The 26,284-nt window shown below is 31.5% G+C and overlaps 2 protein-coding genes across 5 annotated transcripts; one reads left to right on the top strand and one right to left on the bottom strand.

The window, feature by feature from the left end:
• Nucleotides 1-208: 208 nt before the first annotated feature.
• Nucleotides 209-5,260, bottom strand: LOC114175841 (NADPH:adrenodoxin oxidoreductase, mitochondrial). Of its 3 annotated transcripts, XM_028060669.1 has the most exons (14): nucleotides 5,212-5,230; nucleotides 4,958-5,070; nucleotides 4,787-4,891; nucleotides 3,938-4,051; nucleotides 3,784-3,837; nucleotides 3,505-3,621; nucleotides 3,230-3,339; nucleotides 3,072-3,145; nucleotides 2,456-2,517; nucleotides 2,035-2,233; nucleotides 1,748-1,808; nucleotides 1,451-1,518; nucleotides 633-775; nucleotides 209-460 (listed from the first exon to the last, which is right to left on the bottom strand). In XM_028060669.1, exons 3-14 carry the CDS (start codon nucleotides 4,889-4,891, stop codon nucleotides 230-232), a joined length of 1,338 nt encoding a protein of 445 aa, XP_027916470.1. In that variant the 5' UTR covers nucleotides 4,958-5,070; nucleotides 5,212-5,230; the 3' UTR covers nucleotides 209-229. The 3 variants fall into 3 exon arrangements, with proteins under 3 accessions (XP_027916470.1, XP_027916468.1, XP_027916469.1); XM_028060667.1 differs by having other exon boundaries at nucleotides 4,958-5,259; XM_028060668.1 differs by lacking the exon at nucleotides 2,456-2,517 and having other exon boundaries at nucleotides 2,035-2,229; nucleotides 4,958-5,260.
• A 17,077-nt stretch (nucleotides 5,261-22,337) lies between these two features.
• Nucleotides 22,338-25,634, top strand: LOC114174882 (transcription factor bHLH68-like). Of its 2 annotated transcripts, none has more exons than XM_028059615.1 (9): nucleotides 22,338-22,797; nucleotides 22,975-23,263; nucleotides 23,662-23,736; nucleotides 23,963-24,028; nucleotides 24,226-24,291; nucleotides 24,446-24,529; nucleotides 24,703-24,747; nucleotides 24,982-25,029; nucleotides 25,129-25,634. In XM_028059615.1, the coding sequence occupies exons 1-9, from the start codon at nucleotides 22,559-22,561 to the stop codon at nucleotides 25,261-25,263; spliced, it is 1,047 nt and encodes a 348-aa protein (XP_027915416.1). In that variant the 5' UTR covers nucleotides 22,338-22,558; the 3' UTR covers nucleotides 25,264-25,634. The 2 variants fall into 2 exon arrangements, with proteins under 2 accessions (XP_027915416.1, XP_027915417.1); XM_028059616.1 differs by having other exon boundaries at nucleotides 22,341-22,797; nucleotides 24,446-24,502.
• Nucleotides 25,635-26,284: the final 650 nt, after the last annotated feature.

The raw sequence follows: 26,284 nt of genomic DNA, 5'->3' as shown, positions 1-26,284 counted from the left end.
AATTGGGAAATTAAATTTTGTATTATTCACTTACATACTAAAATTAAAACTAAAGAACTCTTCAAAGGGATTCAAAAATTTTAAGAAATAATTGAGGGCATTACAACAGACACAGGGATGACTTCACCTAAAAGTTTATAGCTTCTTCGTGTATTTTACCGTTCTTCGGGTACGAAAAGATGTTTATGAAGCATAAAATAATGAAGTATCATGTGAAATAATTGATTAATTATGAGGTAGCTTTATATAGTTCATCCCAGGTGGCAAGTTTTTCCCTAGGCTTGTTCCTTAAACTTCCAAGCCTCCTTTCTTCAGAGTCTATCTTTTCCCAATCACCGAATGAAACTATTCTGACATTTCTATCATGCAGAAGCTGGAGAAGTCCGTCCCTGCCTGGTTTTCGCAGGGCTGATGACGAAATCAACCCTCCTTTTTCAAGGTCTTCGGATATGCTTGAAACCTATCAAGTCAAAATGAGTACAAAATACAAAACTTACGTAAGTAATTTATTGCACAAGTATAACAATTACCAAGACATTTTACTATAATTGATTTCACTATCATCTTGCTACTTCTGTAAGTTTAACTGGTATGGGAATAATATGTATGATAGAAAAGAATAAGATACATACAGTTTCTTCCGCACAATACAGGTTTGTGGCAATAATGCCAGTTGGTCCTCTCTTCAGCCAGCCACAAACATACAAGCCCTTTTCAGGGACTCTGGGATCTGAAGGGTCACTCAACACTCTACCTCTATCATTTGGAACTATACCTGAAAGGTAACCATCATATATACACAACTATGAGCTCCTGTCAGATCACACGTTTACATACATCCACACATCATGTTTCTCGGCATGTCTGAAAAAGTTCCATCTAAATGTTTTTTATAAAACAGGAGAGACACAAACCAGGAAAGTTGGGAATCCGCCAAAATCTTAGTCCTATAGCTACAATGAGAAGAATGTAGAAAATAAAAATACATCAACACAAGAGCAACAATCCATTTACTTATCTGTCAAGGAACACCCGTAAAAAACACAACTAGACAAGTGAAACACAATAGTGTAATTACAAAATCATGCCATGAAAAACCAAGAAAAATACACTGAAGACTATTTTCAGGAGAGTGTAAACTTCTTCTAAGCCTAAGAATAAGAAAGTATTGTAAATGCTATTTGTTTTCATTTCATTTCCCAATTGAAACCATAGGATCGACAAAACTACATCATTTGTTTCCAACGGTTTGGGGAAGTTTGGTATGGGAAAATGTTTCTATTACATTTTTTGTTTTCACCTTTAAAAACAAGGTGATTTCTTCTAGAATTAGTCATTTTTTAATAAACACTGTTTTAAACGTGAATACTTCACCAAAGAATATGTAACATCGATTAACAAAGAATTAGATGAGAACTGAATTGATTGAGAGCATCGATTACTCATTCACCTTTCTTATGATCAAAAGGTAAGCCATCAACCGGTACTGATTTGTAACCAATGCTCTTAAGTACCATCCTACAAAAAGCCAGCCAGTTGCACCATACTATTACTCTCAACATTGTGTGACAACAATAGATGAATAAAAATCTTGAGAGGCTGCAATCAGTCATTTAAAGAGTATAATAACAATTTCTTTATGATGTATATAGATTATCAAAAAACATGGATCTTTGATTATAATGCTACCATCAGAAAAGATTTCATGTCAAGCAATGACAATTAGTAATCATAAATAAGATGATACCCGCATTTTATATCTTCAAACTCTCCAGTTCCAATGGCAATCTGTTTGCCGTGGCTAACACCTGCAATAATTAGCTGAATCAGAAATCACAAGTAATCCATTGCACAATAGACTACTATGGACTTAAATGTACTAGTATATAGCAAAGCTTTAAAAATGGCTTATATTAAGCATTTTACGAAAGCCCAGTACTGTACAACTTACAACTTTATATATTACTTTGTCGCCAATACTATAGAGCTCTAACTTCAAAGTAAAAAGTAAATATTTGGACAAACAAAAATTACCCTGAAGAACCGTCTTCTCAAAGTGCACCCCAGAAACATGGCCAGCTCTCTCTTTCGACTCCTGAAAATCATTTGGCTTACGGAAGAAGATGAAACGGAGTTCACGCTGGTTCAAACTGGTATGCTTAGGTTTTGCTTTAGCAGCCTTAGATAGCAACTCGTGAACTCTTCTCTGTATTCGGTTACTCTTAAGTTCTTCCTTTCCCAGTTGACAGCATCAACACAGATATAAGATAACATCAGTGAAAAGGAATCAACATTATTTTATTATCAAAATACAAATATTAATATTCTTAATTTAGATAAGAAAAATAGGAATTTAGAAAACATATGGTACTAAGGGAATCCTAGTCCTCCATGCTTTTGGGTGAAGATGATTGAAAACAGTGATTAAAGAACTAAAAGTAGATTCATCTTATACCTCATCAACTGGGGTTAAAAGTAGATCAGATTCCTGAATTAAAATATCAACATTATGAATACCTGTAAAATAGACCTTAAAGCTTCAGTTTCCATCATGAAATAGCATGTAACTCTTAGTATATGACAATTAATAAATTAGTAGGAAGTAATCGGCACTAATACAGATCAAGATGAGAAACCAATTACAACATGTCAGATTGTAAGAAAAAAGTGATGATAAGGGCTCCATTTCATTTCAGACCGAGTCCTCAGGTTGTAAATGGTTTGAAATTAAAGGCCTATGAGTAACTAGAAACAGGTGCATGAGTAAGAAGCACTCGTAAGTATTTGGAAGAAATCAGTAAGGGACTGAACTCGCATAAATCAATGGGAAGTTGGAAGCGAACAAGCAAGGTAATTACTAGGGATACAAATTAAGAAAGTATTAGTTTACAAAGGAAACTTTGAAGTCTAAAGCATTATGTAGTACATCACATAGCGGAGGCATAACCATTTTTCAAAACAGTTCCATAGGAAAAAACCAAAATCAAAACCAAATCAAAGTATCTAACAAATGTGAACAAGAAAACCAGATCGCTAAACTAACTAGGTATAAGAGTCGATGCAGAAGTTACCAAGAATTTCACGTAGTTCTTTTGCAGTACAAGCTGCTTGTGCTGGACCACGTCTTCCAACCAAATAAACCACCCTGAAATATTGCTTATATTACAGAAGGCAACATACGAGATGCCAATGAGACTATCTGGTTACTTCAACTAATGCAACTAAGAACCTGATAGAGCTCTCCTCTAGGGTAGCCAAAGCATGACTGGCAATATCAGTTGTTGCTAACTCAGTGGTAGGTCGTAAAAGAATCCTTGCAACATCTAAAGCAACATTTCCCTGAAATTAAATAAAAACTTTAAATCCAAGTTAAAATTATATCTATAGAAAATCCATTTTCACATCACAAGTATGCTTTTTAGTCTAAACATTCATTAGATTGTCTTTTTTCTAGAAAGAAACTAATACAGCTTTGGAATGGTAGGACACGATAGGTAAAGGTACCTGACCAAGGATTACAGCTGAATCAGTGCTCTTTAGGTCTGGCTCAAGATTTTGTCCATCTGGGTGCCCATTATACCACCAAACAAACTCCCTAGCAGAATGTATCCCTTTCAAGTTCTGAGAAGGAGAAGAATATTAAAAATCATTGAAATAGGAGTGACTCAAACTATCAGCTAGCATAGCCATCACATAATAAATGAACATTAAGATATTGCTTATGCCATTAGAACACCAAAAACTCTAGCAAATTCAGGAACGAAAGTAATAAATCGAAGTTACCTCCCCAGGAATACCAAGACTTCTATCACTTTCAGCGCCATATGCAAGGACAACCTGCCCAACTTCAGAAACTGATTATTGAAACGATGGTACAAATGACCAATATCTACACTTTGTTACCATTAACACAAAGAATCAAGAATTAGAGCCTCACCACATGATACAGCTCACGTAATTCAGAGAGAGAAACGCTTGATCCAAGGGTCACATTACCCAAAAATGAGCATCGTTCTTGTTGTGCCACCCTTGAAAACTGGTTGATGACAATCTGTTGCAAGTTTTCTGGTAAACTAAGCTCAATGGTGTTACTCTCACCAAAGAAAATAGTGAAATCCACAACACCATAAAAATAAAAAATAATGTTTTGAAATATTTCTTCAAGTAAACCTCAAAATTCATCCTTAAAAAATTTGTCATCTGGAACAGTAGTTCCTAGCAAAAGCCCCATTCTAGTCCCTAAGAATCACAAATCATAGCCATATAAGTCCACATACACCAGACAAATTAATCCCTCACAATCACAACACCAAATATATAGCCATCACATATCCAAATATCTGCAGTGATTAGAATTAAACATTTATGCAATCGGCGTATTGGAACCAATGGAAAAAGATTGAACAGCTTATATTAATTTAGTAAATCGAACTAACACACATAGAAGATTTGAGTTGCCCATTCTTCATCCAAAAGATCCAACCTACTGACTGTGTGTGAACACATGATTCTCGCGATTGCACAAATTCGGTTTGATCAGGGACTAGGCGGAAAATTTTTAATTTTAGGAACTACTGTGGCATGAGGATTTTACACCATTTCTTTTTTCACTACTACAAAACCAAAACATCTAAATAGCTATAACATAATATAACTAACAACTTCTTTTTCTTCCCCACTCCGTTGCAGGCAAAAAAGATCCCATTAACATCACATACATTATGAAAAACACCAGTGCTAGTGAATTTTGAAATAGAAAAACGGTGCAAGAAACAAGAATGTGGACCTTTGTTTCAGGGTGATCGGGTGCAACACCAGAGCGAACCAACCCAAAAGGTGTGGGCAACCTGTCAATGATATCAACTTGTGCTTGTTGGTGCGCCTTCAACATCTACAAAGAACCCATTCGGTTACAGTTATCCATTTTCACATTGAAAGCCTAAAGATTAGGGTTTACCTTCTCGGCAGTGTAGAAACCAGCAGGGCCACTTCCAACGACACACACCCGCAATGGGTTTGAAGAAATGCCCGAGAAGCTCCTACATAGCCACCTCGTAGCTCGGAAAATTGCTAATTTTTGCATTTTATTATCTGTGAGAGAGAGATAAAAAAAAAAAAAAAAAAGACAAATATGGGAAAAGAAATACACAAAATGGTGTTGGGTTTTTTCTGCAAGAAGGGTTTTCTTCTTGGGACGGAAATCAGAATCACCTGTACTGTGTCTCTCTCACAAACAGAACATTATCGGAGGCGATCCGACTTGAAATGTTTCGGGTCTGGATCGGTTTGGTGGAAACATATTTTCGGCTTAATTCTAGACTTGACAGATCCAATTGAACTGGGCCAAATTATGACATTGGCGGCTCCTTTAGGGCCTTTTGTTCTTGCCCTACAATTTCTTTGTGCACCCCAAATTTTCACGTGACCATAAAAAGAAGGATTCAAGATTATTTATTTTGGATTATTTATTTTTGAAATTTTCTGGAACAAATTTTTTAAAAATTTCAGAATATAATTTCTGAAACAAAATTTCTTAATTTTTGGAACAAGATTAATGGAATAGGATTTTTAAAACTTATAAAATGTTTTAAAGAACAAGTTTTTTTTTTTTAAAAAAATTGGACCTCTTAAATAAGTTTTCTGAAATGTATATAATACTTTCTGAAACCATTTTTCCAGAATGAGTTTTCCAAAACAAAAGCATTTCTTTAGGCACGGCTTATTTTTGCAACATATCATCATTTATTCATGATTATCTAAATAGAAAAAAAAACAAATTTATTTTCGATTTTAAGATAAAAAATAATAAAGAATAAGAAATTAGTCTAACTTAAACATGATAAATTTAATTACAAAATTAAATAAAAATTTCAGAAATGAAAAACTAATCATAAAAAAAAAAAAAAATCAAATACAAGCAAATGGTTAATTTATCATTTTGCTACTGTACAATGAGAAGCAAGGAACGGAAGCAAATTGAAATGAAGGAGTGATGCCTCAAAACATGTGATTCAATGAAAACGACTAACTTCTTTGCAACAAAATGTCACATACACCAGTCATGTTCATTCACTTGTAACGAAGAACAATTCATAGGAAAAACTTCTTCGGAAGAAAAATAAAACTTTACGTTTTTTTTTAATTTTTTAATTTCTTTTTGTAAAAGCTATAAGTTCAACCATATTTTATCTTCTTCTTTTTTATAATTGATTGTGAGAAACTTCATTTTTAAAAAATAATGTTTTTAAGTGTCACGACATAATTATGCTAAATAGGAAATATAGGTATTTTTATTCAATATAATTAATCAGTTGTATGATTAACATTTATGTCACCTTGACATAATATATGATTAAAATTAATTTATTTCATGTCAAACAGCCAACAAAATCTTTACACTTTCTACACTTTTATTTTACTTTTTTTTTTCCTTTCTTCCTTTTACTTCCTTTTTCCTAATTCAAATATGCCAATAATAATAAATTCAAGTCTGAAATTTCTGTGAGTTGAATGGTTTGTGTTAAGTTGACTAGTACATAAAATTTATTTCACGTTTTCCTTCCTTTTGAAGAAGCACATGTTTTTATTAACCCACCACTTGCTTCGTCAAGTTACTAACTATTTCAACAGTTTTAACCTTCAATAAAATGTCTGCTTTACAATGTCTACTTTTGTTGTCGTTTTATAGCTTTTTCCACAATGAAATAAAAGTGGTTCCATTCAACAAAAGATGATTAAATCCGAAAACCCAGTGCACGGGTTTAACGATGCTATATATTGCCTTTACCAATGTTAATTAAAAGGTTCTTATACGTATATTTCCCAATATCACGTAAGTCGCAAGAAGAGAAAACGACCGTATAAAGTTCAAAACACGTACGTATGTATAAAGTGCATGCAAACACGTACGTACATGTATACGTATACCTCTTTATTGATGACGTTTAACAAAAACTTAGTTTATCCTCGATATTTTATATTGAGTGATTAAGGGTAGGGTTGGTGAGAGATTGTCAATGTCACGAGTGACGTGAGCATGACGTGGTAATTAATTAGCATGTTTAAAAGCAATGATAGAATATTAAAAATTTGTGGCTGTGTGAATTTACGAGTAAAAAAAGGAAAAAGCAAGAGAAATAATTATAGTATGGACCCGATGTTGATTTTGGAATAGGGAGATTTACTCTTTAAAAAAAGGAGAGGGAAAAAGAGAGGTGTAATTTTTGGCTTTTTGCTTTATGTGTATCGGAAAGAAGACAAAGTGGGCCCGGGATTGGGCCCACAGCACTAGGATTGAGTAGTTGTGTCCAAAAACTTTAGCTCACTGTCAAATATTGAAAAGCCCAAATAGAAAGGAGTTCCCTTTGTATAGAACTCTTTTCGGACTATTACAGCCAACCCGGGCCCACAAACCGCCTATCTCACCTCCTTAACTACTTTTTCAGGTCGATCTCTTTCCACCTTTTTTATTTTTTAAATATTTTTATTTCAATAAATTATAATAAATTGAGTCTGAAACAAATTGTGTTAAGCAATGCCTCGCACGAGTTAATAAGCACTGGCACAGATACTTAACGAGATTTTCACGAGTTACATCACTGGCAAAATTGAAACTTTTGTCTTTCTAGAACACCAATATAATCCTTATTAATTAATTACATAAACCTTCATTGGTGTTTTTATAATCTAGATTACCATTATTGTAAAGCGTGTGGTTCGACTAGTATTGGTTGGAATGAAATTATTGAAGCATAGATAATAATTTTTAAAGTCTTTTAGACTAATAGGTTTAATGGAGAAAACAGATTTAACACTCGTGATAATGAGTCTATATATTACTACTTTATACTTCACCTTCTCAATGTATTCTCACATAAAACAAATGACAAGTTTAAACTTTTTTTTTTTAATCAAAGCTAATTTTGTTTTTATAAATATGGACAAGTCACGTTAAGTTATACAATTTCATTGTGAAAAAGTTATATTTAGATAAACTTATCTAATGTTTTTAAAGATAAAACTGTATAAATATAAATTAAAGTTATACCGTTTTAACACAAATTTCAGTTTAAAAAATATTTTATATTAGTCATATTAATTTAACACGACTTAAACATAATAAAATCATGACAAATGGCACGATTTTCTCATATTCGTAATTCTTTAAAATTTTATGTATTTTGATAAATTAAAAAAATACATTAATTTGGTTAAAAAACCGAACAATATGCAATGTCCAAAGTGTATGTTGAAATTGATCAAAATTAGGCTACACACGTGAAACAGTAAATGAAAAGAAAATATAGAAACTTGATTAGTTTATTTCATACTACGAAAAATAAAAGTGAGAAAATAAATATTTAAAGTAATGGTAAGAATGATGAAAAATATGAACCTTTTTCACTGTAAAAGAAATATATTTTCATCTTTATTAGTTTAATTTTTGGGTATAATTGTGACAGTCCATGGGCCTTGGCCCATTTTCTCCCTCTAACTTTCTTTCAAATTTCTGTCTTCATTCTTTTATTTTGTTTCTCGTATTTTTTTTTAAGAGAAAACCATTATAATTAAAAAATAATTAAATATAAAGTAATTTTATCCCATCAGAACTGAATTTACAGTAATTGTTTTTGTCTAAAATTTCATTACTCCTAAATTGCAAATGTTTTCAGTATCACTTCTGTCTCTTGTGGAGAGATATTGCTCTCAATTAATGCCATTGTTTTTTTGTATTTTTTTTGTTGCACAATTTTTTCATGGCGGAAGTCAGGTGGAACAAGTCACAATCTAAGTGAAATTCTAAGTAGGACAATTGTTGAGAAAAAGATTATTATAGGTTGTACAATTGTCCCGTGGCAGAGGTAGGTGGGCCAAGTCACAATCCAAGTGTGTTTAGTCTACTACCTACACTCTTAAGTAAAAAGAATTGCATCCTAACTAATGACCATAATTATTTGGTATAATATAGTAAGCGTTTGATCCTAGCATTTTTAGTGATACCTACCTTGAGAGTTTTCGTCTCTCTTTTACATAGTACTTTAACTATCCTAATGAGGTAAATAAAACAATTTAATTTAAAATTATGATGTGTAAATGCTTTTTATGTTTTTAATATACAATTTATAATTGAATTTAATTTGGAATTGTTGGTGTTTTTATTGGTTTTACATCTCTGAATTTGGGTTTAACATGATTATATTAAATGACATTAGTGTCATTATGCAAACCATACTTTGTGTGTTATTTTATGCATTTTTAAACTTCTTGGAATAACTTAATCAAGTAGTTTGAAATTGAAATTTGTTTTGGAAAGATTTTAAAGAATTTGTTATTTTTGCATAATCTTCCTAATATATGCCATTTACAGAACCATGATTCATCCAAATTTTATATCTTGGACAGATCTTGATGCGTTTAACGAATTTGATAAATTCACTTAATAGATCAAATTTGACATAAGGTATTTCAACTGAGAGTAATTATAATATTTTTCTAATTAGATTTGCTGGGGAAATTTTATTGCGGTAATTTTTTTAATACTTCAATTTGATTAAATGAGTTGGAAATAGTATAGATGTTTTATATTTTTTGGAATATCAACACTGACAATTTGTATGATAATTGTAGGTAATTCGCGTATAATGTTCATAATTAAATTGTTTGAAATTGCATATGTACACAAAGGATTAGGAAGGTAGGTTTAACTTTTAACTATAAATTAAAAATTTAATTAAGAATTTGTGAAGTAAACCCCTAGATGATAATTTCATCAAAATAAATATTCATTATTTAATTTCAGAAGTAATGATTCACAAAGATAATAATTTTTAAAAGTTTTCCCTTTCTTTTGCTCCATGGGCATTGTCACACCAGTATAAACTCAAAATCTTTCAAAAGACATGCTTTAATTAAAAGTCACCTGTGAAACTCTTTTGATCCTTAACTTTACTTTAGGATTAAGTCTGGTATGTTATAACATTATCATCCGTTAATATTATTGAAGACATATATGTATTGGTATTATGTTTTATTAAATAGATAAACTATATAAACGTTAAATTGTACACATGCGAGGTAGGTGCGTCATTTCATAAATTTTAAATCGATTTAAATGTCTAGTTACATTATTAATTATTTGTTTTGAATTTAAAATTTTGAATAAACTGATTTTGGCTTACAAATTCTTCATTATTGTGAATCAATCAGTGTCGAAACTATCCTTTTCACAACTTTTTGTTAGACAGTAGTAGGTTTCAACAGTACATCTGATTCCATTTTTATAATTGTTTTAGAATTTAGAATTATGCCCTCAGACACTGAGTTGACCCCTTGATTCAACTTCTAAGATATCTTAATTCTTAAGATCAAATTACGGATTTTTGTTTCCTCTATCTTGAAAACGATTGTGAGAAATAATTAAAAAATAATGATATCGTCACCGAACCCCTCAAACTAAACGAAGATATCTATCATTTTAATATTTTTTTATCGATAATTATTAGATGTTAGTTTTTGTTAATAAGGGAGTTAATCACAATCTTCTGTGAAAATTCAAATTTGCGTTTAAGTCTTACATCGAGTAAAAATGAGAAAGTTGAGCACCATATAAAGATGAAGACTTATAAACTCATTGTCTTAAGGTTTTGGGCTGAGAATGATACCAATATCTTATATGTGAATTAGACTCATGTCTCATTAGTGTTAAATCTCTCCGATAATCATCGAAAGACCCAATACCACTTTCTTTTCTAAACTAAATTGGTTAGTGGTAGAAATCGAACCCAACAATCTGATTGTTAACAGAATATTGAATCCTCACCAACATAATTAATTAAAATACTTTCTTATAATATTGGCATGAAATATTTATCAAGTTTATTATTGATCGTTAATATCAGGTGAAAAAAATTACTTAACCACTTTCAGTGAATTAAGTAATAAGCATTAAATTAATTTTTGTATGTTCTTATCTTTTTATGCTTCATGGTTGGAGAAACGGAGGTTAGAAGTGGATGAGTGAGTGAATTATACAAGTGTGACAAAAGATTAGTTAAAGTAAGATTGTTAATTAATTAATTCTTGAGTGTTTGACTTTGTTTCTCTTTGATGAGAGTTTCACTTTTGACACATGAGAGGGTAGAGAAAAAGCAACGAGGAAAATGAGCATTGTTAATGTATGTAGATGATTTAAAAATAGATGTAGTGATGGAGGGTGCAATTAAAAAATAGATAGTGTGAATTATTTTCCACAAGATATACGAAAAGACAAAATAAGTAAAGATAGTAGGGTTGTAAGAAAACATTGTGCATAGGGCATTGGAATTTGTATTTAAAGTAAGTATGTATAAACTATAGAAATATGAGTATCAATTTCTTACTCAGAATGATTGAAGCTTTTATTTATAATCAACTGGGATCCTGCATGCCTTTTGCTTCTCTGCCAACATTATTCCTTCCCACATTTTTAAAGTTACTCAACACTTCACTATTTTCCTCCAAGATATTCACGTGCATTAGTTTCTGAAAACTAAATATTCATTTTTATCATTTATATATAACTTATATGTTGAGCTAATTAGGGGTGTACGAAATCAAACTTAAAAAAAATTAAACAAGACTATATTATTCTTTCATCAATTGCGCCAAACCTAACTATCACACCTAAATAAAAAAAAGAAAAGAGAAAAAAGAGGTGGTACAATTGATGTGTAGTGGAACTCAAATCACAATTGAAATGATGCATATCACAATATCATCTCGTGTGCTTCTTTTATTTCTAGCCTAAGAAAATAACAAAGTTTTTAGATATTGAAATTGCACTTTACCTTTCTCTCCATTGTAGGGTTGTTCTCTACATTTAGAAAGGAAAGTAGGACTAGGGAAGGGTTAGCTTTTGGGACATCCTATTAACCTACATTTTTATTTATATTTTCATATTCTTGTTATGTGTTAACTAAACCGTCTTGGGATCATCTTCAAGAGGCATAATAATGACCTAATTTTAAAGGAATTCCGAAGCATGTGATGAGGAATCCGATGACCATTTTTTAAAATTTTTTAAAAAACACACTCTTTTCAAGTTTTTTTATGGATAAATATTGGGTTTCAAAAACCACATTCCAAGTTTCAATATTGTCGTTTTAATGTGTTACACAAATAATTTAGAGTTATGAGTAGGATTTGCTAATTATGATATTGTCTAAGAACATCATGCTCATCACGCGGATTCATATTAACAATAATTCTTTGGTTACGTGACGGGAAAAGACAAAGCACCCCGATATTAACACTCTAATTAATGATCATGGATTGTAGAAAGTAATTGTAGTAGATTATTAGCAATTACTTTTACTCACGTGTTTAAATTGCAACTTTTACTTATAAGTTATGACACTAATGACTAATAACTTAAGCCGTTTGAGTATATAATTGAAGTTCAATTTTCATAATGTGAATAGAACAATAGTTAAGTGGAGTGAGCTATTTTTAAGCGATCAAGTATACAAAAATACACGACTCTTAGAGGGGTGAAAATAGCAATTATTTTATAACAATATTTTTCCCATTTATTTGTTGTTGCTAATAATAGAACATATATTTGACTTAAAAACTTGCGTGCACTCTTTGGTATGAAATAAGTTTTGGCTATGTTGATCACAAATGTGATTGCTGAAATAATCAAAATACATGTTAAAGAAGGACATACATATATAGATGACGTAAAAGCTAGGTCAATGTCTTCCTTTTTTTTTTTTAATTATACATATGTACACGGTATAGAGATGAGAAAAAAAAGCACATAGTTGAAAGGAAAAGTTAAACGTGTACTACTAAAAAGACAATTATTAAGTGGGAGGGGGAATCCAATATATAAATTTATTTAAATATATTATTTAAATAATTAAACGTAAGACTATACCACGGAGATATTTTACATATGTTTAAATAATTTTGTTTACACGTGATTAAAAAAACAACAAACTAAACTAATTTGTAAAAGAAAATAAAACTTGATTTTTTCTTACTTTATAGTTTATTTAATTTTTAAATGAGAAAGAGGGTAAGGTAAGGACAAGAATTTGTTTCTCGGGAAAATAAATGAAAAAGTGTGGGACTGAGTGTAGAAAAAGGAGGTTGTGTCATGTGTGTGTTACCAAGAAACGACACCGCACCTATAACCAAGATTTGGGAATAGGGTATGTGCTAAGAAAGACAAACCCCACACTAGCTAAACTATGTGTCTATTACTTATAAATATCTTTATATGCTTAAAAGTTATATTCTTTTTCACTTTTTAAAAAGTTATATTCTTTTTACTGCGGTTACTTCAGATTTTTTTTATTTACGTAATTCGTGTTTATTTATTTTTTATACTTTTTCTGTTTCATTTTTCTATTATTATATATTTGAGAGGACAATAATATTGATTATTAAATTTTGATAATTTTTTCTTATAAAATGATACGTTATTTACTAAGTAATTTTTAAATATTAAAAATAAAAAATAAAAAACCAATGAAAAAATAACACAAAAAAATTATCAAAATTTAACAATAAAAAATATTTTACCGATTACTCAGAAATTTCACGGATATTGAACAGGTAGATCATAGATGACATGACATCTTCTTTTAATTTGTTTTGTCTATATTTTAAATTTTTTCCAATAATTCACGTGCATGAACACCGAATGTAATTATTTCCAAGCATCTGCTCGACAGGGTAGCCTTAGCTCAAGAATTAAAAGCTTATTTTGTTTGTTGGGAACATTAAAATGCGGTTTAAGGAATGTTTGTCTGAAATATATAAAATTTAATAATTGTATTAAAAATTACTTTAATTGTTATTACATGAATAATCGCATAAATGGTTTATGTTGACTATTGATTTGCATCGATCGCATTAAAATTTGTGATAAAGATTCTCATGGAAGCATGTGTGTCTAAGAATATATTATTTATTTATTTAATGAAGGAGGAGGTAATCTTTCGTGTGAGAATTTTATACTCTAATTTTATAATGTGTGTATACTTTAATTTTTTTAACAAATTTATTAGTTACTAATTTAATATTTATTAAGATATTTGTTTTACTTTCATCGGGAAGATTAATTTAAAAAAATTTACTTCAACATTTATTGATGATGCTCTTAATTGGTATTCAAATTTTCAAAATTTATCAATTTATGTCCATTTTTAACAATAATAAAAAACCAGCGATCTTAATTAATTGATCACTTAATTTTATTTTTTAAGTCTTTTTTATTTTTTAGTTACAACAAAAAATTCATTTTCTTAACAAAGATGATCAAAATAAGATTATAAAATAAAGTTAAAAAATAAAATTAAAGATGAATTCCCCTTAAACAATATACTTACATTGGAAAACACATACAATTGTAATTATGATTAAATTATAAAAAATTTAAACATTTAAAGAAATAAAAACAATTATATATATATATATATATATATATATTATACAATAATATAATAAATAATGAGTTAAAAATGTTTTTAGTTCATGAATTTTGATCTAAAATTGAAATTTATTCTTATCTAAAACTTCGATAAATTTGCTCCTAAATTTAAAAAAATGAATGAATATAGTCATTTTAATTTAATTATGTTAAATTTTTCTGACATGTCAAACGCGTTTCATATTAGTATTGAAGTTGTTTATACAGTTTGACATATTTCCTATTCAATATTTGGTGGTAAATATATTTGACAACTCAAAAAAAATTTATGCAATTAAGTTTGAAAAACTATATTCATTCATTTTGAAAGTTTAGGGACTAAAATATATCAAAATTTCAGACAATGACAAATTCAAATTTTAAGTCAAAGGTTAAAAACTAAAAACATATTTAACACATAAATAATAGAGAAACATATAAACTAAAAAACAATTTCATGGATAGTTCTCTTATCTTGGTTAGACTCATGATTTACAAATTTTTCCAAATTCATTTGATTGTTCTAACTCTTCACTCCTGATTTACCCCATTCCATTTGTTTCTTAACTTGTTCCTAGTAGATTAATTCGAATTCATGGAAAGGCTTGAAGTAAAGAGGAAAAGGAAGAAGATATTCTCCGTCCAGTTTTCTCATATCACAAACAAAATGTTAATTATTAATATGTTAAATTTTATTAAAAGAGAATACAAATCCATTATCTGTCCCTCCTCTCACCTCACTTTTATAAGAAAAAAAAACAAAACTTTATCTCTTCATTCATACCAGGTTACTGGAATGACATTATTGGTAGATGAAAAGGTTCTTGAGACACTTTTCTAATTTGTGTCCTTTAATCAAGATAAACTTTTTAAATGACGTCGTCAATCTTGCATTCGTATACCTAAATGCACAGTCCATTATGGGTGTTTATGATCACTCCATAAGATTTAGTATTATTTATATTATTTTAGAACTATAATATCATTTATTGGAATTATGCGTAATAATGTTTATCGAGTATTTCAATTTAGTCTTATGAAATATAAATGAGTGTTAAACATATATGGTTATATTGGTAAAGATATTAAATGAAGATTTTCATACGGGGATAGGAAAACTTGTTTATTGGTTTGCGGTATAGATAATAATCATGATGTCTCAAAATTTATAATTTATTAGGGCTCTCATTGTTTAAGTGGTCAGATTCATTTTCACATATTAACTTTAGGTGTAGCAATATAATAGATTATCACTTACACAAAGTTGATCTAGGTGTAAATAATTTATAGATATATTACAATATAATATAATATTTCCTATATTATATAGTTATAAACTATAAGTTTTAAAATTTCTGACAAGTTACAAATATATATATATATATATATATATATATATATAAATTGTTTGAATTTTAAATAATTGTTTACATTAAATATTTTGAATTAGAATATTTCAAATGTAAATTTTATAAACTGATTTCAAACGTTCATAAAATTATAAGTGGGTTTTATCAAAATTGCTCCTTTTGAATGATTTAAATATAATTCAAATATATTTTTAGTTTTAATAATTATGATTTATGAGTTTTTTCTTTCTTTCGAACTTAACTTTAAGATTCTCCTAGGAAAAATGAGTTTGAAAATTTATAGTTTCTTTTAGACTTCTTAATTTCTATAATTACTTCGAGATTTATCTTCTAATAAGTTTATGCTAGACATTACTTTCATTACATGAAAATCTTATTAAAAAAAACATAAAGTTCACACCAAATCCATGATCAAATTACATTGCACATATAAGAAAAAAAACTATTATAAAAAAATATGATTTTTTTTTCACGAGAGAATCATTATACTTTGAATTCCATATATATATATATATATATATATATATATATATATATATATATATGGAAAAAGATGTTAGAAGTGAGTTTTAAGCCTAATTGAACCTCACAAAACCGGTTTATAAGACGAGGATTGCACCCACTTATATATTGTAAATTGGCCTTATCTCTAGTCGATGTGAGACTTCCAACACACCCCGAGGATTACAGCCACTTATATATTGTGAATTGGCCTTATCTCTAATCGATGTGAGACTTCCAACACACCCCCTCACGCTGAGGTATATTTATCTCGTGCGTGGGACAAGAAATTAGTGGGTGGTCCGTTATCGGGTGGAATAGAATGTCTAAGAAAGTTCGCTAGGATAGACTCTAACATGGCTCTGATACCATGTTAGAAGTGGACTTTAAACTTAACTCAATCTCACAAAACCAGCTTGTAAGGTGAGGATTGCACCCACTTCTATATTGTGAATTGACCTCATCTCTTCGATGTGGGACTTCCAACAAAAGACAAATTCAACATATCAAAAATTTTATCATTAGTCAATCTTTTCACGCTAAAAAAGGATCTTCAGTTTTTTAAATTTTTTTGCTTTGGAAGATTTAGTATTAACTTTCTTTGGACTACCCTTATCAGGTTTCCTTCTAGTTTGAATCGGCTTATCATCCTCTTTAGGATCATAACATTTTCTTACATCAATCATATTAGCCCATTTCGATGTTATTTTTATTTTCTCTACAAAACAAGTTTCCTTAAATGTCAAAGAACTAGGAACTGTCGCTAAACTATTATGAGTTGAATTTAATTGTTATAAACCCTACAAACTATTAACAATATGAGTGACATCCTCAAAAGAAGTTATACTAGTCAAGGAATCAAATATCACTGACACACCACCATCAAGATTTTTAATATGAGAAGATTCATTAACAACACAAATATTGTCATGATTAAATAACACTTGCTCAATTTATGACCGAGTAACATATTGTACCATAATCTTGAGACTTATTTGAGTTGTATCTCATTAAATATTAATTTTATATCGAATCTGGACGTATATGATCGACACGTAACCTATATTAGGGTGACCTATGTACACTTTTGAGCTTGTAAAAATGGTTTTTCTTTAAAATTCAGAAACTATCCATTTCTTTAAATTTAGAGATTGTTGAGTTGTTTAAGAAACTATGTAGAAAGTTGTTTTTTAATAGTAAGATAAACACCTTCAAAGATAATCACTTTTATAAATTAAAGATTTCTTTTCTGACTACCAACACTTTTGAATACGTTGGCTTAAAGATGAACTGAAGTATATCATATAAGGGTTTTACATTTTGTTTTATTCTATATTATGCGTAGATACTAGTAATATGCCCACGCTTACACCAATATAATCTCCAAGGATAGGTATAATAATTAGGAAGAAATTGCATAGAGACTATTAGTGGTTAAGTGCATGTTATTTTTTATATGTATATGCGATCTTCTAAAAATTGTGATGCTTGTAGCTTAGATCACATTTAACATCTTATCCACGTGTGCTAAAATGCCACTATTCTTAAATTGATTAATTGATCTTTCCTTATTCGTGCAATGTATTGCAAACTTAAATATATACAAGCAGATACATTTTCATCTTTGAAAAAACGCACCTTTAAAAATTGTTTAAAATCTAATACTATTCCTTTTGAGAAAGGAAACGTCAAAACGACACACGAATAATTAAAAGCAAGCCACATGAATGTCGTTTCAGGTTTTTTTTTTATTAAGTGATTGGTTTGGTGAGTGCTTTGCTTTTGTCACATTACCAGAGAATGAGTTTCTTATCCGGGGAAAAAAATCCGTAACAAATAATACTTAATTTAAATTATTTCTCAGATAATTTTAGTTAGGAAACAAAGTATAAAATTTTGTGTGATAGAAGATGTAATCACTTTCTTTCTCATTTCGTCCCTACCATTTCTTTTACCTGTTGCACTTAAGCAAGTACGTTTTGATATTGATTTCTACTAATACGAATTCAAACTCTTAGAGTCTGTTCGAACAAGACATTTTTGAGAGAGTAGTTTGTTTTTTTTTTCAAGAATTTGGAATGTTTGAAGAAAAAATATGTTGTTTTGAAAAAGAATTTTGAAAGAAATTAAAGTTTTAGTGTAAGGCCCCATTTTTTTCTGCCCTAAAGATTAGTGGGCTGCTCTTGTAAGTGAGCCTAAGGCCGGCCCAACGCATAAAAGTCCTTAGGTCTGCCCTAATTCCTCACTCAACCTCACTCTTGCAGAAATCCAGTCGCCGTCACTCTCCATACCCCTCACAGAACGCTCTGCTAGGGTTTGCCCTAAGGTGCACTTCGAGCTAGCTCAAACTCGGTTCCTACTCACGTAAGTCACTCCTCAGCTCATGCTCCTTCCTTTCATGGTTTATGTTCGCTGTATCGTTAGGGTTTCGTAATAACCCGCTCCTTTCTTTTATTCTGCCGTTCAGTTCAGCTGCTGACCGCCCTAGGGGCAGTTCTACCTTCTTTGTACGGGTTAGAGCGTTTGCTAGCTTGATTTCCAGGTACGGGAAGTTAGAGTTCTTGGTTTCCAGTCGTTTCGGTCTGTGTTTGCGTTGGTTGCTGCTTGTATGAGTTAATCCTTCGTTTTGATGCGTGAGAATAGCTTTGCATGTGTTATTTGATCAGAAAACATGGCGGTTACAGGTGAAACAGCGACGAGATCTGTAAATCTCGCCCAGGCGACCCAATCTCGCCTAGGCGAGACAAACAAGGGCTCACCTTGGCCAGATCGCACGAAAAGTCGCCCAGACGACTCGCTCAACTTTTGAGCGAGCGAACCACTCGCTCAGGCGAGATCCCGCAGTAGTTCCTGTTTTCCTTGTTTCGAGCCTCGCCTGAGCGGAGGGGGACTCGCCTGAGCGAGACTGCTTCGCCTGAGCGAGACCCCTCAGCCTGAGCGAGATGCTGGGCGAGACAATGCTGTGATTTGGATGTTGGATGTTTCCCGAGTGATCTATTTTGGTTGAGTATGATGGTATGATGAGTGATATATATATAATGGAGCATGCGGCATGTTTGACATGATTCATGAATTTCATATGATGGGTTGGGTATGTTATTGGCATATGAAATGAATGAGAGGTTTGGTACTAAAGGAACCTGATATTAATATGAGACGAGGCCCTAGACTCATTGGGGTGGTGATGATCAGAGGTATGGATTTGAGATGTGATGCATATGAGGAATTAATTTCAAGGGTTGATATGAAATTGTAAAGTATGATTTAATATTCTCTTATTGCTGAATTATGAATGTTGGTCCGTGTCAGCGTGTAATTCCTTGGGGCCTCTAGGTGAGACCTCCGGGGTCGCGCTTCAGTGGTCGGGACGTAATTCCATGGCCCCTGCTAGTGGGTGTCCATGGTGGTGCCACATCTGTATAACTAGGTAAGGATTCAAGGTAAGGTTGCATCCTGACGCTCCGAGGAGCCAGTTAGTCTCACTTAGAGCGGACTGACTCTTGTGGTGGGAGTAGCAGGAGGCCTGAAACTCATTAAGGGCTAACCTTGTGGTGGGAGAGATTTTGATTCATCGTAACACTGGTAACACATAGCTCAGGATCGAGCAGCTCAGGGTCAAGCAGAGGTATCCACCACAAGTGCAAGCATCTGCTGAATCCGACCCAGTTATACGTATCCGGATGAGTCGAGTCGAGTTGTAGTGTATTGAGTGAAGAGTCAAAACATGTTTGGTTGTTATGTGGATATGAGATGATGAAAATATATTTGATTGCATGTTGAATATGTTGTTGGCTCTAGCTTACCCGTTGTGTTGCATGGTTGTGATGTATGTGGCTGTTCTTTCTTGCGATGATCATCAACTTGGTTGATGGGAGCAGATGGGCGAGGTCCTCGTGGTCAACAAGAGAATGGCGACTACGCTACTTAGCCATCTGGGCTGGATCTCACACTTCTATCTTTCATGTTTCCTTTAGGGCTAGGGCCCATGTATTCGTGGTTATTAGATTGTAAACTTTTAGTTAAACAGCTATCCTGCTTTTGTTGGCATCGTGGTGTGCCTAGTTTTGTAGGGGTAATGTTGAGAACCCCAGGACTGCGTTGTTATGCTATCTTATGTGTGACGTTTCCTTTAATTTCCTTTAATAATTAAATGGGACGTTACATTTAGAATTTTGTTAAAATAATTATAATACTTCAAATTTTACCTAACGTTAAGTATTTGAAACTTTTAATATTCTGAAGTTCATATTTTGATTTTTATAATTTGAGTCTATTTAAGTCAATTTAGTTAGGTTTGAGTCTGAGTAAATTTGACTTAATCCAAGTTCAAGTAAATTTGGTTTAATCTAGGTTTAAATAGACTTGACTTGACTTAGTTTGATATAAATTTAACTTAGTTTAACATGGTTTTGATCTTGATGTCTAAACCTAACATGTGTTTAACTCGGACTTGGTCAAATTCATTTAACTTGATTTGTCTTGGTCCCACCTAGGTTTAAACTTACTTGGACTCAATTTGAGTTGGACCTGCTTCGATTTGACATGGGACTAACCTAATTCATATGAACTCGATATCTTCTTAACTCAACTTGAAAAATGAGAAAAAACAAATAAAATGACCCCTTCAAAATTAATGTATTAAGAAGTTCATTAGAATTTCTATCAATATTAATTATTTTACCAAAAAAGAAATTTAAAAGTAATAATGCAAACTAGATTTTCTCCTTTCCAATTTCGTCAAGCCAACATTCACACAGGCAAATTTGGTTGTTCATAGCTTATATGGTTATTTTATTTTGCTTAAAAATGATGAAGCTTGTTTAGAAAGTTTATTTAAACCAATAAAGTTATATATATTTTTTATAATGAAAGAGTGGAACTATGTAATGTCTACCTTGCAAAGTGTTCCATTTTGATCCCAATATATATTCAACTTTTAGGATTCAATACAATTTTGATGTCCGCATGTACATTTTATGCTTCAATACAATTTCGGGCTTTCTATTAAAAAATATATAATTTTGATTTGTTCTTAATTTTTTTCATGTTTGATATTTTTTCTTACATTTTAATTAATTAAATAGTGTTTATCGAACTTTTAATTAAATATGCTAATTTTTTAAATTAATTAAACGTAAATATAAATTATAAATCATATATCAAATTAGTAATTAGTTTATAATTACAGATTTTCTAAAATAAGGAGATAAAATATCTTTATTTTTAATATGGATGATAATCAAAGTCGCGGATTGAGGAAAATAGGAAATACATACTGTATTTAAACCTATATTTGAATTAAACACCTAATCTCTTATAAATTATATTTGGAAAAACTGTGTTAAAAAAAGTTTGGATCAAATATCAGGAGAAAAAACTGAAATTGAAAGAACAAGTTGCAATAAATAATAATCAAATTGTTTAACAAATTAGTCAGCTACTATTAAATTCTGTTCCCACCAATAACATCATAACAAATTATGTCATCTACTTACAATGAAAACAAAAGACCATGCACAATTGGATACATAGTAAGATGAAGATTAAATAGGTAGCTGTAACCCTATTTTCCACAGAAAAATTAGCTGTAAGGTTTAACTTTTCATACATAAATATATAGAAGACACATACTAGTTAATTAACTCTCTGACAAGTGGTTAATTAATGAAATGGAATAATAATAATGAATGAATGAATGCAGATAGAGTCAAGGATAAGAAGGTGGAAGAAGTGATTGTGTTGGATAAGTCAAATTAAATTTCCCAAGTTTTAGACGTCTCATCTATTAAAAGGCATTGCAATATCTACAAGTCTCAGCAGCGCGCCACGTGGAAGATGTGATACAAAAATCGTGCACTTGAGAGTGGCTATGGTTAGACGCATATATTGGTTTTCTTAATTATGGGAATTGCTACCACCTTTTCTGTCCCACTTTAAGATAAAGCAAAAGCTAGCAGCTTAGGGGAAATACAAAAGCAAAGGGAAGAAAAAGAAAAACATGAAAGGAAGAAAGAAAAGAAAAGAAAAGCAATAAAGAAAGCCAAGAAAAAAAAAAAAATAAAGACAAAAGGTTCTCAAAACTCCATGATTATTCAAATTCTCTCAAAAACAGTACCAAGCAGTGGTAGTAGTGTTCCCCCTACTTAATCCACCCACACTCTGAAACTCCTTGGATTGGAACAACATCTTCCTCTTTTCTTCTGTAGAGATCGTGGAAACTAAGAAAGGCATGAATAGAGGTGTGTTGCAAAGCTCACCGGTGCAACAAATGATGGCCGGAAACCCTAATAATTGGTGGAACATCACCACCACTCCTCCTCCGCCACCGCCTCCTTCTCAGCCTTCTTCTCCGTTCTTCTCCGCTCCTTCCAACTTTCTAACTCCGTATAACACCTCTTCTTCTCTTCCTCTTCCTTCTTGGCACGATAACAATCAAGACCTACCCGAGTCATGGAGCCAGCTACTCATGTAATAATCTCTTTCACAGAATCAAGCACTTTATGCTTCCTTCACTCTGCTTATTATTACTTGTTTTAATTTTAAGAAACGGATCATTTCATTTTCCGAAAACCTTTTAAGTGATCCATCAAAATAACCGATCAAATCTGAGTTTTGTTTTTCGGTGCATGTGGTTTTGGGAAATAGGAGTGGAATGGTGTCTGAAGAAGAGAAAGGGGCCATGTGCCAGGTTCAGCAACAAATGCTGAATCAGGCTTCAAGGGCTTCTATTGTTGATGTTAAGCAAGAAGGGTCGGTGAACAGCTACGTGTACGGTCATGGAAACGAAGAGTTTCACCCCGCAAAACCAACTTGGCCTCAAATAGTGCCTGCTTCTTCCCCCAAATCATGTGTAACAAGTTTCAGCAGCAGCATGTTAGATTTCTCTAACAACAACACAGATGCTAGGCCTCTTCCTCCAGACCCATCATCAGAGGTATATATATTCAGAATTTAATTCCTTATTTTTATTTCTTTTCTGGGTTTTTCTTTGAGTTATGTTATACATTTCGTGAAACTTTACTAAAGCCATCGGTGTTGAAGAATATTTTTGCAAATATCGTTTCCGATTGATAAAGGCATGGGTCCTCTCCAACTTTTATTTTTTGAATGAATATCAATTATGTCAAACGGTTCTTCTGTTCTTTCTTTATTATATAGATCAAGCATAACGGATTTCTTTGCTTCTCTTTATGTTCTATTCTTTCTATATATAATAAAACCAATTCTAGTATATACATGGTCTTGTACAACTTCTATTTTCTTCTTCTCTGTGGTTTCTTTTTCTTTGCATTATAATTTTAACCAATAGTTTTTTGTTTTTTGTTTATTAAGTGTAATAGCACTGCAGCTGGTGGGGCATTCAAGAAAGCTAGGGTTCAACCGCCCACAACGCAGTCGACCTTCAAGGTATTTTCATCCACTGAAAACTATTATACAGAAACTTCCAACCTCGAACACTTTTTCAGGCAAACCAACACACATAACCGCACACAAAAACATCACATGTGTGTGGGTGGTCACTGTTGTTTTTCTTGATTGTCTTGTTCCTGCACATGTTTTTTTTCTTTTCTTTTTTATCTTGAAATGAAGAATCAACTTAAGCCAATTAATTAAGCACATGTGTCCATTTCAGGTTAGGAAGGAGAAATTAGGTGACAGAATTACAGCCCTTCATCAACTGGTTTCCCCGTTTGGAAAGGTATATAAACTTAATTTATTCAATTGAAGATTGAAATAAAACTAAATAAAAGAAAGTACCAAGAAAAGTTAATTGTATTACCTACCTCCAAAATAATAATGTTGAAGAACGCAACATGCTCTTTGTTTAATTAGCATTGCATAGAAGATGACCGGGAATATGACTGTTGTGTATGCTATTTTTTTTCACTTTTACAGACTGACACGGCTTCTGTCTTATTAGAAGCTATCGGGTATATCAGATTCCTTCAGAGTCAAATTGAGGTAATTAATGTTTATTCCCTCTGTCGATTTTTGCAAACAACTACGAGAGTCAGTGAATAGTGAATGCACGCTAGCTGTTAAAAGTCCATTATTTCACACATTGATGCATAGTTTTTGAAGTTCTAAAATTATTCTGTTTTCACCATCGATGCAGGCCCTTAGCTTACCATACTTGGGTAATGGATCAGGAAACATGAGGCAGCAACAATCTGTAAGAAATAATACCAACCCATTTCTGGTTAGCACACATAGTAAAGTCGTTTCTCATTTCCCAAAGCAAAATGATAAAAAAAAAATAAACTTTTTTCTCTCTTCAGCATCTTTCTTCTTGCATGTGCGCCAGAGTGAATACTAATTAATGGGTAATTATGTGGTACTAATTGAGTGATGATTGTAATTGTTTAATGTTAGGTTCAAGGAGAGAAGAATTGTATATTCCCTGAAGACCCCGGTCAGGTATGCTTTTTCCTTGGATCCACTAACCCCTTAAAGGGGTTTGGGGATTTTGCATTTCAAAAGAAGCTATAACATGTTCAACTTGAATTCTATATTATAAATGAAGAAAGTAGCTAGACAATTAAAGAGAAATGTCACCAGCTTTATCTGATATACTATATATATTATATTACGTACTAGTTTCTCTAATTTACTGCATTGTTAGTCAAATTCTTATTTAATTTCTGGTTACAGTTGCTGAACGAAAACTGTTTGAAGAGGAAAGCAACAACTAGTGAGCAGGTACTTCGTTTTGGATTCGATCTTGATAATGATGAAACTAGTTCAATTATATGTTTTTTGATTTTAACTTGTGTTGTTTTGTTGTTGTTAACTAATCAGGAATCTGAAGAAGAGGCGAAGAAGGACTTAAGGAGTAGAGGTTTGTGTCTGGTTCCAGTGTCATGCACGCTGCAAGTTGGAAGTGACAATGGAGCTGATTATTGGGCACCAGCTTTTGGAGGAGGATTTCGGTAGATGAAGCTAATTTATTATTGGGTTAAGTAGCATAAATTAATATATATATGTTGCAGCACTGAGAGAAACCAATTCATGGAGATTGTATAACATCATTAGCAGTCAATCTGCTGCAAAACCTAAGGCTGATTGCTCATGATGCTATACAACATTCCTGAATAAAATTTGTGCTGTGAATCGAGTAGTATATATATTTGCAACTCCTTGTTAAGACTCTAAATTCATAAAAATCGACCTTTTGTTTATTCAACCAGCTTAATTAAGGTGTATAACGTTAGATGATTGTATATATGCAGTAGTAACTGTATGATTATTTTCATTGCTACTTCTGTAGCAGTAATAAAAAAGAACATAAAGCTATTACTAATGCAGGTACATAAACTTCCGAAATTAAGTTCTGAAAACATTCTATTCGTTTCATGTTCTTATTGTTAAGTTAACTATGTGTGAATTTCGTTAAGGAATATAAGAAATGGATCTTTTGAAAGTACTTGCAGTGAGAAAAAAACTTTTGGTTGGCTTTTGTTGCTGCTGTTATGTTTGGGTTGTGGATGAATAGACGTAAAAAAGTGTGCCAACTTCACACAGACATACACCGACACAGTCCAACACGCATGCAGAATTGCATCGCATGCGGGGTTTTATATATATATATATATATATATACATATATATATATATATGTATATATATATATATGTATATATGTATATATATATATATATGTATATATGTATATATATATATATATGTATATATATATATATGTATGTATCAATCACAGGATGTGTAGCAGAATAAATAACCCTAGATTGGCTAGGGCATCCCGCGTGTTACTTCATTGCAGAACATATACAAATTTCTGAAACATTGTAATAAAAACGTTGTATTTAGAGTAACTTTCAAATATAAAACTCTTAATAAGAAAAAAAAAAAACTTTACCTGCCTTAGATTTTGTTTTAATACTTGATCTTTTGTATTTGAAAGTCAAGACTTTATTTTATTAGCTTACTTAAAAAA

Source organism: Vigna unguiculata, chromosome 3 (assembly GCF_004118075.2).
Source record: "Vigna unguiculata cultivar IT97K-499-35 chromosome 3, ASM411807v1, whole genome shotgun sequence".
Taxonomy (NCBI): Eukaryota; Viridiplantae; Streptophyta; class Magnoliopsida; order Fabales; family Fabaceae; genus Vigna; species Vigna unguiculata.
Note: the sequence above shows the minus strand (reverse complement) of the source record. Positions and strands in the feature narration are given on the sequence as shown.